This window comes from Garra rufa, chromosome 10 (genome assembly GCF_049309525.1).
Source record: "Garra rufa chromosome 10, GarRuf1.0, whole genome shotgun sequence".
NCBI classification, from domain to species: domain Eukaryota; kingdom Metazoa; phylum Chordata; class Actinopteri; order Cypriniformes; family Cyprinidae; genus Garra; species Garra rufa.
Window position 1 is genome coordinate 2,227,225 of NC_133370.1, and position 16,995 is coordinate 2,244,219.

The 16,995-nt window shown below is 33.1% G+C and overlaps 1 protein-coding gene across 1 annotated transcript in view; it reads right to left on the reverse strand.

Annotated features, from left to right (window-relative positions):
- Nucleotides 1–572: 572 nt before the first annotated feature.
- onecut3b (one cut homeobox 3b) overlaps nt 573–16,995 on the reverse strand; it is a 36,217-nt gene continuing 19,794 nt past the window's right edge. The window contains exon 2 of the mRNA XM_073849797.1: nt 573–865. Coding sequence (XP_073705898.1) covers nt 573–865 — 293 coding nt within the window. The remainder of the gene's footprint in view (nt 866–16,995) is intronic.

The window sequence follows — 16,995 nt, forward strand, 5'->3', positions numbered from 1 at the left end:
CAGAGGACTGATTGATTCTTTGCATCCCTTTATCATTGTGCTGAAGCACGAACAAGGCGCCACACTGGCAGTGAAAGTACAGACTGAGACGGCGAGACACCTGAAAATATCTGGCGTGATTCGAGAAGCTACTCAAACTAAAGCGATATGAATATCTAGATACATGTTTTATAAATATCCTGATGAGTCAAGGACAGGTCAAAGGTCAAAGAACCAAGGGTTGTGTGCTAAAATACGTATTGCCTTCTTTTCCTTCTTTCCGCTGCTCTATGAGAGAGAGAAAATTCTGCTTGGCTAATCCGGAGACTGAGATGAGAGAGATGTTTTAGCTCAAATATCAAGCACAGGTGGGGGAATGACCAAAAAATCCACGATGAGAAAGAAATACACGTACTAACAAACTAAAAGCCCGGAATACGTTTGATTCGACAAATGAGATCATCCACATCCGCCGTGCCCGGAAGAGGTTTGTGAGGTTTGATGGGCGCCGTAGATCATCATCAGCTGTTGGCCAGGCGTTTGAGCTGGTACTTCTGGCACGGGTCTTTCGGTGCCGTCCGCGTCCGGGACGCTCAAGCCTTGGAGAAAGTGGTCGCCGAGGTGCCGGGCTGACCGGGACTGGCCGCGTGCTCGTCCTGCCAGCGGTCCACGCAGCGGCGGCGCGCGTTCATGAAGAAGTTGCTGACCGTGGAGAGCTCCAGGCCCAGCTGCTGCGAGATGGTGATCTGCATCTCTTTGCTGGGACGCTTGTTCTCCTTGAAGATGGCGATGAGCGTTCGCCGCTGCAGGTCGGTGAAGACCAGACGCTGCTTCTTGGGCACCATGTTTCTGTCTTTGTGCTGTTCCTGTTCTTTTCTCTTGCAGGCTGCCAGGAGGAGACACAGACAAAGGGAGGAGTGAAAATACATGAATTAAACGTCCGTACAATCATGCAACCAGTATAAAGCTGATAACCGTGAAACCAGAAGACATTCAATAGTGTTCAAAATTGATTGCAAACTTAGTGGATAAAAAACTGTTTTAAAGCAGTATATGCATATAACTACTTGGAAATAGTATTTAAAAAATCTAACACCATCTTTTCACACTATATCAATTCATACCTAGGTAACACAAATATTTTAATTTTAAATAGTTTAAATAAATAATGTTACATATTGTAAAAATTATTATTAAAAACATTTTAAGTTCTCTGAACATTTAAAACATACAGATTTTAAAATATTGCAAAACATCCAGTTTTTAAAATGTTGTGAAACGTCCAATTTTTTAAAATGTTGCAAAACGTCCATTTTTTTTAAATGTCGCAAAACATCTATTTTTTTAAATGTCGCAAAGCGTCCAGTTTTTCAAATGCTGCGAAACGTCAGTTTTTTAAATGTCATGAAGCATCCAGGTTTTAAAATGCTGCAAAATTTCCAGTTTTGCAACATTTAAAAAAATTGGCGTTTGCGACATTTTGAAAACGGGACGTTATGCGACATTTAAAAAAACTGGACGTTTTGCGACATTTTTAAAACTTGATGTTTGCGACATTTAAAAAACTTGATGTTTGCGACATTTAAAAAAACTGGCCGCTTTGCGACATTTTAAAAAATTGACGTTTGCGACATTTAAAAAGCTGGACATTTTGCAACATTTAAAAAAATTGACGTTTGCGACATTTAAAAAACTGGACGTATTGCGACATTTAAAAAATGGACATTTTGCAACATTAAAAAAAATTGGCGTTTGCGACATTTTGAAAACGGGACGTTATGCGACATTTAAAAAACATCCAGTTTTTTTAAATGTCACAAACGTCAATTTTTTTAAATGTCGCAAAACGTCCATTTTTTTAAATGTCGCAAAACGTCCATTTTTTTAAATGTTGCAAAACGTCCATTTTTTTAAATGTCGCAATACGTCCAGTTTTTTAAATGTCGCAAACGTCAATTTTTTTAAATGTTGCAAAACGTCCAGCTTTTTAAATGTGGCAAACATCAAGTTTTTTTAAATGTCGCAAACATCAAGTTTTAAAAATGTCGCAAAACATCCAGTTTTTTAAATGTCGCAAACATCAAGCATTTAAAAAAACATCCAGTTTTTTAAATGTCGCAAACGTCCATTTTTTTAAATGTCGCAAAACGTCCAGTTTTTTTAAATGTCGCAAACATCAAGTTTTAAAAATGTCGCAAAACGTCCAGTTTTTTTTAAATGTCACAAAGTGTCCAGTTTTTTTTTTAAATGTCACAAAACGTCCGTAATTTTAAATGTCACAAACCATCCATTTTTTTTTTATGTTTAAAAACGTTCAGTTTTTTCAAATGTTTTAAAATGTGTTTTCTTGGTTATGTGAACATTGCCTTTATAAACAATATGGGATATATAAACAACATTGCAAACAACATAACATTTTTAAACAAGTAGTAACATTTAAAAAAACCTACAAATGATGTATACATTTTGCACTAATGTTTTGAGAACATTATTAAAGATCAGAGAACTGAGAGCAAACATTCTATTAACAGTACAAAATGTTTTAAAAATGTTTTCTTGGTTATTTGAATGTTAAGCGAACAAGTAGCATGGGTATTTGTAGCAAATATACTTTTATGCCAAAAATCATTAGGATATTAAGATCATGTTCCATTAAGATATTTTGTAAATTTCCTACCATGAATATATATCAAAAACGTTTTGGTTAGTAATCTTCAAAACTTCAAAGGTGATTTTTCTCAATATTCTGATTTTTTTTGCACCCTCAGGTTCCAGATTTTCAAATGGTTGTATCTCGAACAAATATTGTCCTGTCCTAACAAACCATACATCAATGGAAAGCTTATTTATTTATTTACAGATTATATATAATTCTCAATTTAAAAAAAATTTACCCTTATGACTGTTTTTGTGGTCCAGGGTCACATTTTGCAATTATGAGAATGTTACTGTTAAATGTTACTTACTTCTATTATTAATTATGTTACTACTTTTTGTGAACATTCTAAAGAAAAAAACAAGTAAATAATGTTTTCATGTTAACATTTTGAGAAAATTATTAAAGACCAGATAACTTTAAACAAACATTATTTTAACAGTACTGTAAGAACATTTGTTTATAAAATTTGTCAGAATGTTCCCTGTTAGTTGGGTATGAATGTTGATATATTAAAAAATCACTTTTATTTATCTAAACAGTTTATGTCTCTGAGCTAATAAACCCTGAAACAATAGAACTGCCATTTTAGATAATATTATGAAGAGGAAGTGACATCATTTGAGTCTGTCCACTATTTATAGAACACTCATTGGTTCAGAATTGCATGCTACAAATTTTATAAACAATATGGGATGATATATAAACAATATTGCAAACAATATAGGAATGTTACTTTTGTAAGTTCCCTGGACTTTTTGAAATGAGTAGTAACATTTAAAAAACATTAGATGAAGGTAGAAGAAAAAGTTCTATATAAGCAATGTATGAATAACGTTTTCGAGCTAATGTTTTGAGAACATTATTAAAGACCAGAAAACTTTAAACAAACATTCTATTAATATTATTAAATGTTTTAAAATGTTTGGAGTTGTTTCGCTTTGGATATTTGAATGCTAAGGGAACGTTTCATTTTATCATTTTGCAAACATTATGTTAAGGTTACTTTTGAATGTTCTCTAAATGTTCTGAAACAAGTAATAACAAAAAAAATGTTAGACAAGCTTTTAAGATTTAAAAAAATATGTCTTAGATAATATTTTTGTACAAACATTGTGAGAACATATTTAAAGACCATAACTGGAAAAACATTTTGAGAATGATCCCTTTTGTGTATAAATGTTGATATATTAAAAAAAATATTTTTTGTTCATCTAAACAATTTATTTCTCTGAGCTTACAAACCCCGAAACAATAGAACTGCCACTTTAGATGACATAATGCACAAGAAGTGATATTATTCTCTTCTCAATCTTTCCACTAATACTGATTTGTTCAGAATTGCATAACATACTACTCTTGAATTTTTTAAGTATATTGCATGAATACTGTTCCCAGAAATGCCCAAATGTGACCTTGGACCACAAAACCAGTCTTAAGTCGCTGGGGTATATTTGTAGCAATAGCCAAAAATACATTGCATGGTTCAAAATTTTAGATTTTTTTTTTATGCCAAAAATCATTAGGAAATTAAGTAAAGATCATGTTCCATGAAGATTTTTTGTAAAATTCCTACTGTAAATATATCAAAATGTAATTTTTGATTAGTAAAATGCATTGTTAAGAACTTAATTTGGAGAACTTTAAAGGTGATTTTCTCAGTATTTTGATTTTTTTGCATCCTCAGATTCCAGATATTCAAATAGACATATCTCGGCCAAATATTGTCCTATCCTAACAAACCATACATCAAAAGAAAGCTTATTTATTGAGCTTTCATATGATGTATACATCTCAGTTTTGTAAAATGTAACCTTATGACTGGTTTTGTTGTCCAGGGTCACAAATGTGCAATGTACAAGAAATAAAACACATTTCAGATATTGAAATCTATGTTACACTCTTAAAAACAAATCTTCCAAAGGTGGGTTTCAAAAGAACTATTTGGGGTACCCCAAAGAACCTTTCAGTGTAAATAACATTTTAACCAAATCTAAAGAATCTTTAGAGTTTCCGTAAATGTTAAAAGTCCCTCATGGAAGCATCAGTGTCAATAAATTTTTAAGAGTGCATGCATTTTGCAGGTCTAATGTGCATTTGACATATAGAGTACTTGACCAATATTATTTGAAGTAGTGAAGCCCAAACCAATAAATTCAGAGATTGTGTGTGCGTGTGTGTTTTCAGTGTTTATCCTGTGGGACTCATGTTTGAGAACCCTCAGGCAAAATCCACTCTGCCTCTGCGAGCGGTTTGGAGTCATCCAGAGGATTTACATTCATGTGTTCGCGCTCACAGCTGACTCCATCAAACACTGGCCGACGATATGCCAAAGCCTAAGCACTTTCCGCTTTTAGTAACAATCTGTCTGTGCAACAAAATCATTATGTCAGCATTTAACAGTCCTGCCTGTTCTCATTCATTAAAACAAACCTAATCGTCCGCTAATGCACAGAACATCCCTCTCTGTTGCATACTGTATAATTCTAAGATTCCTTCTCTTGCATACGTCCGTATTTCTCTCACTCTTGCAAATGCACACACATACACACACTCTTGCGGTGAGGGTTCCCCCAGTGAGATTGTGCTGAGGAGGCTGATGCCAGGCCGAGCGCTGTATGTCTAATTACAGAGAGCCATGAGCCAATCGATGTACCCTACACAGTCAAATCTGTTTACTGCTGCCGTCTAAAGCTGCAGCTCACTCATCCATCATATTCATATACCACCACACACACACACGAACATGCAGAATCACTCAGATACTGACTGTACAGCAGGTCATGCATGCATCTATCTTTATTCATCTAGTCATATCAAATTATCAAAACTGAAGCAGCTGTATTTTAATTCTTAAGAATATCACAGCTGTCTTTGTCTTTGCTGGAGAGGTGACTAACGCTTAAATGATGGAGAATGACGACTAAAGCTTCTCTCTGACCCATATTGAGAGCTCTTTTGTCCGATTGTCTCCTGTTTCTGTATCGAGCATCATTTCGGCTCTTTCCCACCATCCGCCTCCCGATGTCACGCGCTCTCGCGCCTCCCCGCGAGTGGGCGAGCACAGGGCTCGAGGGATCAATACGGATCGATCGCCCGGGAAGGGGCCCTGATTACTGGACCACGTGCGCAAGAGAAAACAGAGGAAAATCGATCATTGCAGCTTTTAGGGCAACAGCAGAGCGCAGACAGAAAGAAGAAAGACGCACATTCTGCCTGGCGCATTAGACGCACTTTAAGAGAGCGATCTTCTAAAACATTCAACCAGCAGATCTGTTCAAAACACCGACTACATTTACTATACAGTCCAACCGAGAGTAGTTTTTCTTGCTTGCTTTATTTATGCATTTAAAAACAGCCATAATAATAGCCTAACATTTGAAAATCCGGTTGCACTCAGAATTTGCTCTTAAAGATAAAAATAAAATTTGATAATAATATCCTGATAGTTTCAAGAATCAAAATTCAGTAGACATATTAAAATGCACAATGCAAATGCATAGATATGACCATAAAAAAATACAAGAAGCATTGCCAGAGCAAGTGTGTGTTCAAAATAGTAGGCAAATGATTCTGCGTTGCTTGCGTTTAGGTTGCGTCGCCACATGATGCATAAAAGAACCAATAATGTTTGTTGTCACTGGCGTGTCTAAAGCCGCCATTTTGAATAGTACAGGTGGGTCTTCAAGCGGAAAATGTGAAGGACTTGTCTTTCCCTCAAACAAAGCTGTTGTCTGGCTTTCGAAGACTTTATATATTGCGCATAGGCGGATTAGCCTACTTTAGAGTGCCTCTGTGGAAAACAGAAGACTGCAATGGGCGAGTAGACACAACTTTCTCTTACTTAGGCCTATGTGGAAACACAAACTCAATGCATATACCTATAACACTGGGAAAACGGCCAACACTCACTTTGTATAATTTCACGCACAGTTTATTCAGATCTCAAGGGTGGAACATTAGCGAATGAATGCAATGCATGAATGTGGGCAAACCATAATTGCCAGAAACCAGGTTCAGAACACAAAATGCTGATCTATAAGGCTCAAAAAGAGAAATGCGTGCTGTACCAGAGAATGTTTAATAGTTATCTGTTAAGGACGAAGGTAAACTAGCTGTAAACGATCGAGATTTTTTTTCTTTAGGCCTATTTGAGACATTTATTGGAGAACGATGCATTTTATCTTTCAGGCCAAGAAATGATGCAAATAACGTTTGCTCTCTAGACTATATACACAATTAACCGAATCGAATCAGGTTGCGTAAATAATATGTACACTCTAAAAAATAAAGGTGCTTCTTTGTCTATAGAACCTTTAAGATTTTGTTTCACAGTAGGTTCTTCAAATTATAAGAAGGTAAGAAAGAGATGGTTCTTTAAAGAACCTTTGAAAAAGGTGAAGAACCTTTTAAAGCACCTTTATTTATAAGAGTGTATAAATGCAAGGGAATGAACTCTCCTCCAGGTCCGAGTGAGTTACAATAAGTCTTTTAAACCGTATATAAAGCCTTTTATTGTCACTTATTATGACAACCGCATCCAGTTGCTTCATTTTTAATCATTTTTCATACAAATTAATAGTCTAGGAATCGATTGACCTTTGCTTTTAAACCTTTTCACGTAGCATGTATTTAATAGCCTATATAGGTCACACAGCAGCGCCGTGCCAGCCTTCATAACGCCGCATCTCCAGCTCAATAATAATAATATACAGTGCAGTGTGTGGGAGTTGCCCCTTAATACAGCCATAATTTGCTGAATATTTTTGTTTTTTAACCAATGCCAGTTGCAATAAATCAGATTCTTATTTTAGCCTCAACTGCATCAGAATTAGAATAAAGATTTGTCAGACAGCACGTGCACATTGAGGTTTGTCTGTGACATTAATGCAAACTCGCATTGATAAAACAAGTGAAATGATTCGTATTGACCGTAGCTCATGTGAAAGAATCCGCATAATCACAGAAAAGACATTCAATACGGGAAGTGTGTGTGTGTGTGTGTGTGTGATGTTTGCAGATGACATTTTAATGGGCAGCGTCTGTTTAGTTTTGTAATCCAATGGTAAGCGCTGATATTGATATCTTATCACTCAGATGGATGGATATGAACTGCTGCAGTTTAGCTCCTTTTATTTATATTTACTCTGTTCTGAGTTCATATTTCAGTTTTTATGCGAATATGAGAGTTGCCATAATCAATATTCATCAAGAAGAGTGTAATCTATTCAGTGCAATCTCGTATTCTATTGCTCAACCATTTAACTTTAAAACATTATTTTTCTAAACAGGCTTTTTAGTGTTTTTTTGCTTTGACCTCTAGTCGTTTATGTGTAAAATTGTGAGGATGCCGGTGTTCAAAAGAATAATGCAAAAAAGTTGGTTTGCTTTTTAATAAAACTTGGATTATAATGGATCAGATCATTATATTAGGCTAGATTGTACATTTTAATCAATACATATAAGCCAAAGTTGCCAAAATTCAAAATAGCCTCTAACCTGATTAAAAAAAAAATGCATTCTTAAATTACCGTAAAAACCTCGAATGGTCAATTAAATGAGCATTACAGTTATTGTGCATAATGTGAACATGCTGTCTGCTGAGGTGGGTGTGGTCTGTGTGCGTGTGGGCGTGGCGGAGAGAGCGGGGGGCGGGATCGATAACTAACCGCACCAGGCCGCTAACAGCTCGGCTCGGGATCGATGGCTTGAGCGGGGCGGTTCTGTTTTTGGGTGCGGTGAAACGAACCCTCTCCCGCGCGGGCCGGGCTACTGCTGGCGAGAAACAGTCATGTCAATCAAAACCCAGTCAACACAAACCAGATCAACAATACACACCCATTACATGATGCTGCTGCGAGTTTATAGATTGGCAATATTTAATCAATGCGGTTCATCTCTGCTGCTCAAGATATCACCGAAGCATTTTTTTTGGATCAAAAATGGCAGTTATTATTATTATTATTATTATTATTATTATTATTATTATTATTATTATTATTATTATTATTTGAAAAACCATGGAACTAAGATTCCACGTAACTTAAATTCTGAATTGTAGCCTAAATGTAGGCCCACTTCATCCACTAGGATATTATTTGGTTTGGTTGCAAATTATAGGCCTTATAAAATATTAAATTCCTGTAGAATCCCTTAATTTTTTTTTAGCTTAGAGTTTAGTGTGAGCGAAATGAAGCGGTGATGATTTTGAGAGGATGTCAATGTTCATCGATACACTGAGCGTTTGACAACAATACAGCAATAAAGGTTAAAGCTGATCCTTTTATTCGATTTTTATTTATGTGTGTGTGTTTAACATTATATCGTGATATAGCCTACACACGCGACACAAATCTGTTTTCGTTTTTCTGCCTGTTGCACAAATGAAAATGTATGTAAACTTTTCGTTGTCAACAAATATTTATAATCATTTTTCATAGTCGTATTAAAACATTTGAGTTTTAAAACGATCTGCACGTCTATAAACATTCATTTATTAGTGAATTGTGCGTTAATTAATAAAGATTGATAGTATCAGCACATACAATGAGCAAATAAAGAATTAGGCTGTATTAAATTAAATTAAATTAAAGCAACAGTAAAAAAAAAAAAAAGTCTCGGTAAATAAATAAGCGCCTTTCTGTAAAATGGTAGGCCGATTACAGAAATTACAAACATTTAAAAAAAGAGAATTACTATAATATTTAATGTTAACCAGTTAATAAAATAACATACTGTTCTAATTATTAAATATGCATACAGATCATCTATATTTTTAAACAAAGAATGCCTTTAGTCTCAAGCATTTAAGACGATTTAATTTTTTAATGCTTGTTTTAGATGTATTAAATAGCACTTACGAATGCAGCCAGACAGTGGTCAATATTTTCTTTGTGTTTATGCAACTTGCACAATATTGATTCGTGTCAAATTTATACGAAACTGGCTACATTTATCAAAATCGAACATCGCTTTTCCTAAAAAAAAATAAAAGAAATAAAATTATGTCGAGAATTTATTTCGGTGCATGCGTCTTAAACGCGACTGAAACGGAGTTTTGACCTCAGTAACTCATCTGCGTGTGTGTGTGTGTGTGTTTGATTGTCTTTCTTTTAGTTATTGTTTTAAAAATGAATTATAAATAAATAAATAAGCCACTGTTGTACACTCTGCAAATCAATAACATGTAGAAACATACTTTATTGCTTCTAATATGAGAAACATCTGTTAAGTAAATGCATTATCCAAAAAAAGTCAGAGATATAATATGATGCTTTAAATCGAAATAATCTGATTTTATTCCTTCAGATGGCTTAGGCTGAACTATATTTAAGACTGAGATTTTATTAAGTCTTAATGTGGATGTTCATATTTTCTTAAAACAAGAAAAGGAAAATATGCAGATTCTAATTTTATTTTAGCCTTAATGGACTGAAGGAATGTAAACGTATGCAATGCTTAATCACATTTATATTAAACCACATTAAAACCACTTTATAGGTATGCCCTTTATAACCACTCTGATTATAATAATCAGAAAATACTGAAATGTATGAACTACGGTAAACAGCGAGAGAGTTTAGTCTAATATGAGTGAGGTTTTCCCTTCGTCCAGGTCAGGATGAGTTCGTCTTTGTCTTGCGGCTTTCCTAACTGGTCTCCAAAATCAATTTCTCAGTGGACAAACATCTGACAGACCAGATCCATCCCCAGCAGCTCAATTAAACGCCATTCATAGACAGTTTGATTGATCTGAAAGCCAAGAAGTCATTGCAAGAGCAAACCATCATTTGCAGATCTTAAATTAACCCTGTGTTTTATGTGCGCGTGCTATTCTGGAGTGTGTTTCTTGTTTTCTGCACACACATCTGAATAATTACGTACCACAGACTGTTTATCAAACTAATCTGGCATTTTTAGAGTATGCAAACATAATTTGCATTATTTGCATCACTATTAGATTGTTTTTTAAAATGCTTTTAAAACTGAATGACCTCAAAAAAACATTTGTCAAATTTAGCTTGCATTTGGGGTTAGCTGCATTCCCAAACTGTAAAAAAAGTATGTGTATAAAAGGTTTGCATTGCTGGTGTCTAATGCATATTATATATCTGTACTGATCCATGATTTTGTAATGGTAAAAGAAAATATGAGACTCATAGATATGTCCTATTAAAACTTAAAATTAAAATGAAAAATGTCCTATTCAAATTAAAAAAATAATAATTTCTGTATTACAATATGTTAATTTCAAGCTGAAATGTGTTGTTTGCTTTAGTTGTTTGTCTGAAGAGTGATGCTTTTAGAACATTAACCTGTTTGTTTGAGTTCCTGTCAGTCAGGTTTTGGGGGCGGGGCTATCTGATTGTCCAGCCAATGGCAGAGGGGTGGGAGTGTTTGTATTTAAAAAAATCTGGAATCTGAGGGTGAAAAACATCTATAATATTGAGAAAATCACCTTTAAAGTTGTCCAAATGAAGTTCTTATCAATGCATATCACTAATCAAAAATTGCATTTTGATATATGTACGGTAGGAAACTTACAAAATATCTTCATGGAACATGATCTTTACTTAATATCCTAATAATTTTTGGCATAAAAGTAAAATTGATCATTTTGACCCATGCAATGTATTTTGGCGATTGCTACAAAAATAACTGTGCTACTTAAGACTGGTTTTGTGGTGCAGGTACACACATTACTTGAAGTTAATTGTGCTTAAAAGAAAATACTTAGAAATATACAATATGAGAAAAATAAATAAATGAAGCCTGTTTTCTGCACAGAAATGCCAGTAAACAGTTTGCAGAACAGAATGCGTTATGCAACAATAAATATATGCTCCGTCGCAGTGTGCTCAGTTTATTTAATGCACGTTTTGGCATATGCAGTAGGCCATCCAGATATTAAATCGCAATTTAAAGTAATTTATTAGCATAATTATGTTTGCATACTGTACACTCTCAGAAATAAAGGTACAAAAAGCTTGTCACTGATGCACTGCCTTATTAAAAGGGACACTTTTGTACCTTATTTAGACCTAAAGTGTGCATTTTACTTACAACTAAAATGTTACATATTAGTACCTTTTAAAAAGGTATAGCCCCAGTGAGAGAGTTTGATGTACAGTATTGCCAAAGTATATACGGAAAACAATTAATTAGAAACATACAATAGATGACCCTGGCCCACAAGACCAGTCATAAGTGTCAATTTATTTTTAGATTTATACAACATTTGAAAGAATAAGCTTTCCATTGGTGTATGGTTTGTTAGGATAGGATAGTATTTGGCCGAGATGCATCTATTTGAAAATCTGGAATCTGAGGGTGCAAAAAATCTAAAAATTGAGAAAATTGTCTTCAAAGTTGTCCAAATGAAGTTCTTAGCAATGCATATTACTAATCAACTAATCAGTAGGAAATTTACTAAATATCTTCATCGAACATGATCTTTACTTAATATCCTAATGATTTTTGGCATTAAAAAAAAAAAAAAAAATTTGACCCAATGTATTTTTTGCTACTTAAGGTTTTGTGGTCCAGGGTCACATATAAGAAGAAAAACAAATAACAAAAATTAAAATGAAAATAAGATACAAGCTATTATCAATTATTATCAGAATTATACATTTTTCTTTTATGCCAAAAATCATTAAAGTAAAGATCATGTCACATGAAGATATTTTGTAAATTTCCTACTGTAAATATATTAAAACTTATTTTTTTGATTATTTTTATTTAGGCAAGGCAAGGCAAGGCAAGTTTATTTATATAGCACATTTCATACACAATGGTAATTCAAAGTGCTGTACATAAGAGGAATAGCATAAAATCATAGTCATAAAAATTTAAAATAATAATCACACAAACAGAAGAACATTTTAAATGATTTTAAAATTGATTTAAATTAATTAAAAACAGTAGGAATGGTTAACAATAACAACAATAAAAAACAGAAAAATTGATTTTAAAATTAATTTGCACAGTAAAATGATTATACATAAAATAATGCAATCTGTTTGGACGTAGCACAGTGCTCATTCAATAAATGCACAACTAAACAGGTGAGTTTTGAGTCTGCATTTAAATGTGGCTAATGTATTAGCACATCTGATCTCTTCTGGAAGCTGATTCCAACTGCGGGCGGCATAATAGCTAAAAGCGGATTCCCCTTGTTTTGTGTGAACTCTTGATATTACTAACTGACTCGATCCTAGTGATCTGAGTTGTCTGTTAGGTTTGTATAAAGTGAGCATATCTGCAATGTATGTAGGTCCCAGGCCATTGAGTGCTTTATAAACGAGTAGAAGTACTTTAAAATCTATCCTAAACATAACTGGTAGCCAGTGTAAGGACCTGAGGACTGGTGTGATATGCTCTGATTTTCTGGTTCTAGTCAGAATCCTGGCAGCAGCGTTCTGTATGAGCTGCAGCTGTCTAATGGTCTTCTTGGGAAGGCCAGTGAGGAGACCATTACAATAGTCCACCCTGCTGCTGATAAAGGCATGAACAAGTTTCTCCAAATCTTGACGGGAAACAAAACATCTAATTCTTGCAATGTTTTTGAGATGGTAGTATGCTGATTTAGTTACTGCTTTGACATGGCTACTGAAACTGAGGTCTGACTCCAGAATCACACCCAGATTCTTGACTTTAATATGCATTGCTATAAGAATTTCATTTGGACTACTTCAAAGGTGATTTTTCTCAATATTTTGATTTTTTTGCGCCCTTAGATTTCAGATTTTCTTGCTGTGCATTCATTTGCAGTAGTCCTACTATTTTTACAATATATAGTATGAATACCAGTATGCAAAAATGTTACGGTATATCACAAAATATAATACTTTATCCCAAAATGCAATGTGCTAAACTCATATTCGATGAATAAACCAGAAGTATGAACTGTAAATGTAAATGTAGCATGAACTGTACACTATAACACTGTCAAATTTACTACATGAATTGAGTTCATTGTACTTAAATGAATTAGAAGTACGCAATTTAGGAATAACACAACAACAACAACAAAGAAATCTAAATAAGGTGCTAAGTTACAAAAGTATTAGATACTAAGATTAAAAACTAAAATAAATAAATATAAATATGTGACCCTGGACCACAAAACCAGTCATAAGTAGTACGGGTATATTTGTAGCAATAGCCAAAATACATTGCATGGGTCAAAATTATCGTTTTTTTTGTTTGTTTGTTTTTTCTTTCTTTTATGCCAAAAATCATTAGGATATTAAGAGAATATCATGTTCCATGACGACATTTTGTAAATTTCCTACCGCAAATTTATCAAAACTTAATTTTTGATTGGTAATATGCATTGCTAAAAACTTCATTTAGCCAGCTTTAAAGGCGATTTTCTCTATCTTATTTTTTTAGTTGTATCACAGCCAAATATTATCCTATCCTAACAAACCATACACCAATGCAAAGCTTATTTATTCATCTTTTATTCATAATTTTCTGTGCTCTAAACACCAGAAGTATGAACTGCAAATGTAGACAAATTTGCTAAATGAAATTAGTTAATATTACTCATTTAAATAACATTTCTTGAAGTTAATTATGCTTAAAATAAATAAGTTAGAAGTAAACAATATAAGAATAAAATGCCAAAACAAATTCAAAATGCAAAAAATACTAAAGTTTTTTAAAAAAAAGTCAAATTTACTAAATGAAATGAGTTCATTTTTTTTTCAAATATTACTAAAAGTTAATTGTGCTTTAAGTAAATGAATTAGATGTAAACAATATAAAAATAAATAAATAAAAATGCAAAAAATATTAAACAAGATTAAGTCAAATTTACTAAATGAAATGAGTTCTTTTTTTTCCAAATATTACTTGAAGTTAATTGTGCTTAAAATAATTAAATTAGAAGTAAACAATATAAGAGTAAAATAACAAAAATATGAAAAATGCAATGTAAATAAGAGTAAAAATTACAATTTGTACGTTTATAAAAAAGTATTAAGATAAAACAGAGATATAGATGCTCAAATTTGCATACTGTACATAAAATGCTTATGCTGTACTGCTGAAATAGTACTATTCTGAATGCACTTGTGTTAGTATGGTCTTCATCTTGCACAGACTGTCATCCGTGTGTGTGTGTGTGTGTGTGTGTGTGTGTGTGTGTGTGTGTGTGTGTGTGTGTGTGTTTGTGTTTGTGTGCATGTGTATTTGTGCGTGTGTGTGTTTGTGCATGTGTTTGTGTGCCATGTTTGTGTGTATTTGTGCATGTGTTTGTGTGCATGTTTGTGCATGTGTTTGTGTGCATGTTTGTGTGAATTTGTGCATGTGTTTGTGTGTGTTTCAGAGACAGATCTGTTGATGGGAAAGCTGGTGGTGTTGCAGAGAGGGGGGTCTGCGTGACTTTGTGTGTGTGTGTGTGTGTTTGTGTTTGTGTGTGTGTTTGTTGCACGGCTGGCTGCGGCTGCTGCTGCTGGCGAGAGCCCCAGAGATGCAGGAGCAAGCAGGGGAAAGGAAATCAATACAGATTCAGCGCAAGTCAGATAAGCCTTAACAATGTGTAGCGCAGACGCACTCTATAACCCAATCTCACACGTACACGCCACAGCTCTCCTGCATATGCACAGGTAGACACGTTTAAACATGCAAACAAAAGCCGTATGTTCACGCACACTTTCACACCTGTGTGTTTTCACCTTTAACACACACGCCTGGACAATGGGACTACATTTCTGGAAACAGTAGAAATGCATCTGATAAAATGCATTTGAGAACATCTCAAAATTTGGTGTGTATCTGTATTGTTTGATTTAATGACAGCAGCAAACAAAACCTAATGTCCATGTTCTCCAACACGATTTGCGACGATCACAAGAGCATCTTGAACTTCAGTAGGAAATCTCACAATTTGTGTAAAGAGTCACATGATCAGTGACACTCTCACAATCCCAAAACTTTGTCCATTTCTAGGTTAATATTAGATTTTAGATTTTAAACCCTGGAACCCTGCACTTTGTACTCTTAGGGGGACATTTTATTTCATTTGATCTAATCATATGTGAATATATTTGTATGGTTTTGTTAAAACTGAATAAATATGAAATATATTTGGGGTGGTTTTATTTATTGAGCACATTTACCAGCTTGCCAGCACTTTTTATTTAATTTTATTTGAGTAATTTAATTTAATCATGTGAATATTTTGAGGTGTTTTTGTGAATCAAATGCTCATATGTGGACATTTTGTTTAATTTTTTTTTTTTTAAACCCGCCTCAAATATATTCACATTTGATTTTGATATGATTGAATCTAATTTATTTAAAGATATGCAAATATATTTAGAATGGTTTCTATTAATCATTTGCATTTATGAGGATATTTTATTTAATGTTGTTTAATAAAACCACCTCAAATATATTCACATGAATTATCAAATTTATTTAATGATATCTGATATTAGTGGTGTTTTTATTACTCAGATGCGCTTATGTGGACAGTTTATTTTATTTAATGCTATGTGAATATTTTTGAGGTGGTTTTATTAATTAAATTCATTAAGAATTAATAAATGTATTTAATTATATTTAATAAACTTACCCCACATATATTTACATTTATTTATAAAATTTATTTAATGATATCTGGATACTTTGGTGATGTTTTTTATTTTATTCTTATGATATTTTATTTTAATTTTATGTAATAAAAACATTTATGATTTATCAGATTTATTTAATGATATGTGAATATTATTGGGGTGTTTTTATTTATACAATGCTCTTATGAGGACACAAGATATGTATTTAATTTTATTTTAATGCTATGTGAATATTTTTGGGGTGGTTTTATTAATCACTTTTTGTTTTTTAATTCGAAATGTTAAAATGTAACATTTTATTTAATAAAACCACCCTAAATATATTTATTTAGTGTTTTTAATCAGATTTATTGAATGATGTGTGAATTTATTTGGTCTGGTTTTATTAATAGCATGCTCTTTTAATGACATTTTATTTAATTTTATGATTATATAATACCCATCCCAAATATATTCACATGATTTATCAAATTTATTTAATTACCTAAATATATACAAAAATATTTGGAGGGTGTTTTTTTTTCTTATGAGGAAATTTTATTAAATTTTATTTAATAAACCTACCCCAAATATATTCACATGATTTATAAAATTAATTTAATGATATCTGAATACATTAGTAGCATTTTTATTAATCAGATGCACTTATGTGGACAGTTTATTTTATTTTATTTTATTTTATTAAACCACCTCAAATGTTTTCACACATGATTTAACAGAATTATTTAAAGATATGTGAATATTTTTGGGGGTGTTTTTATTAATACAATG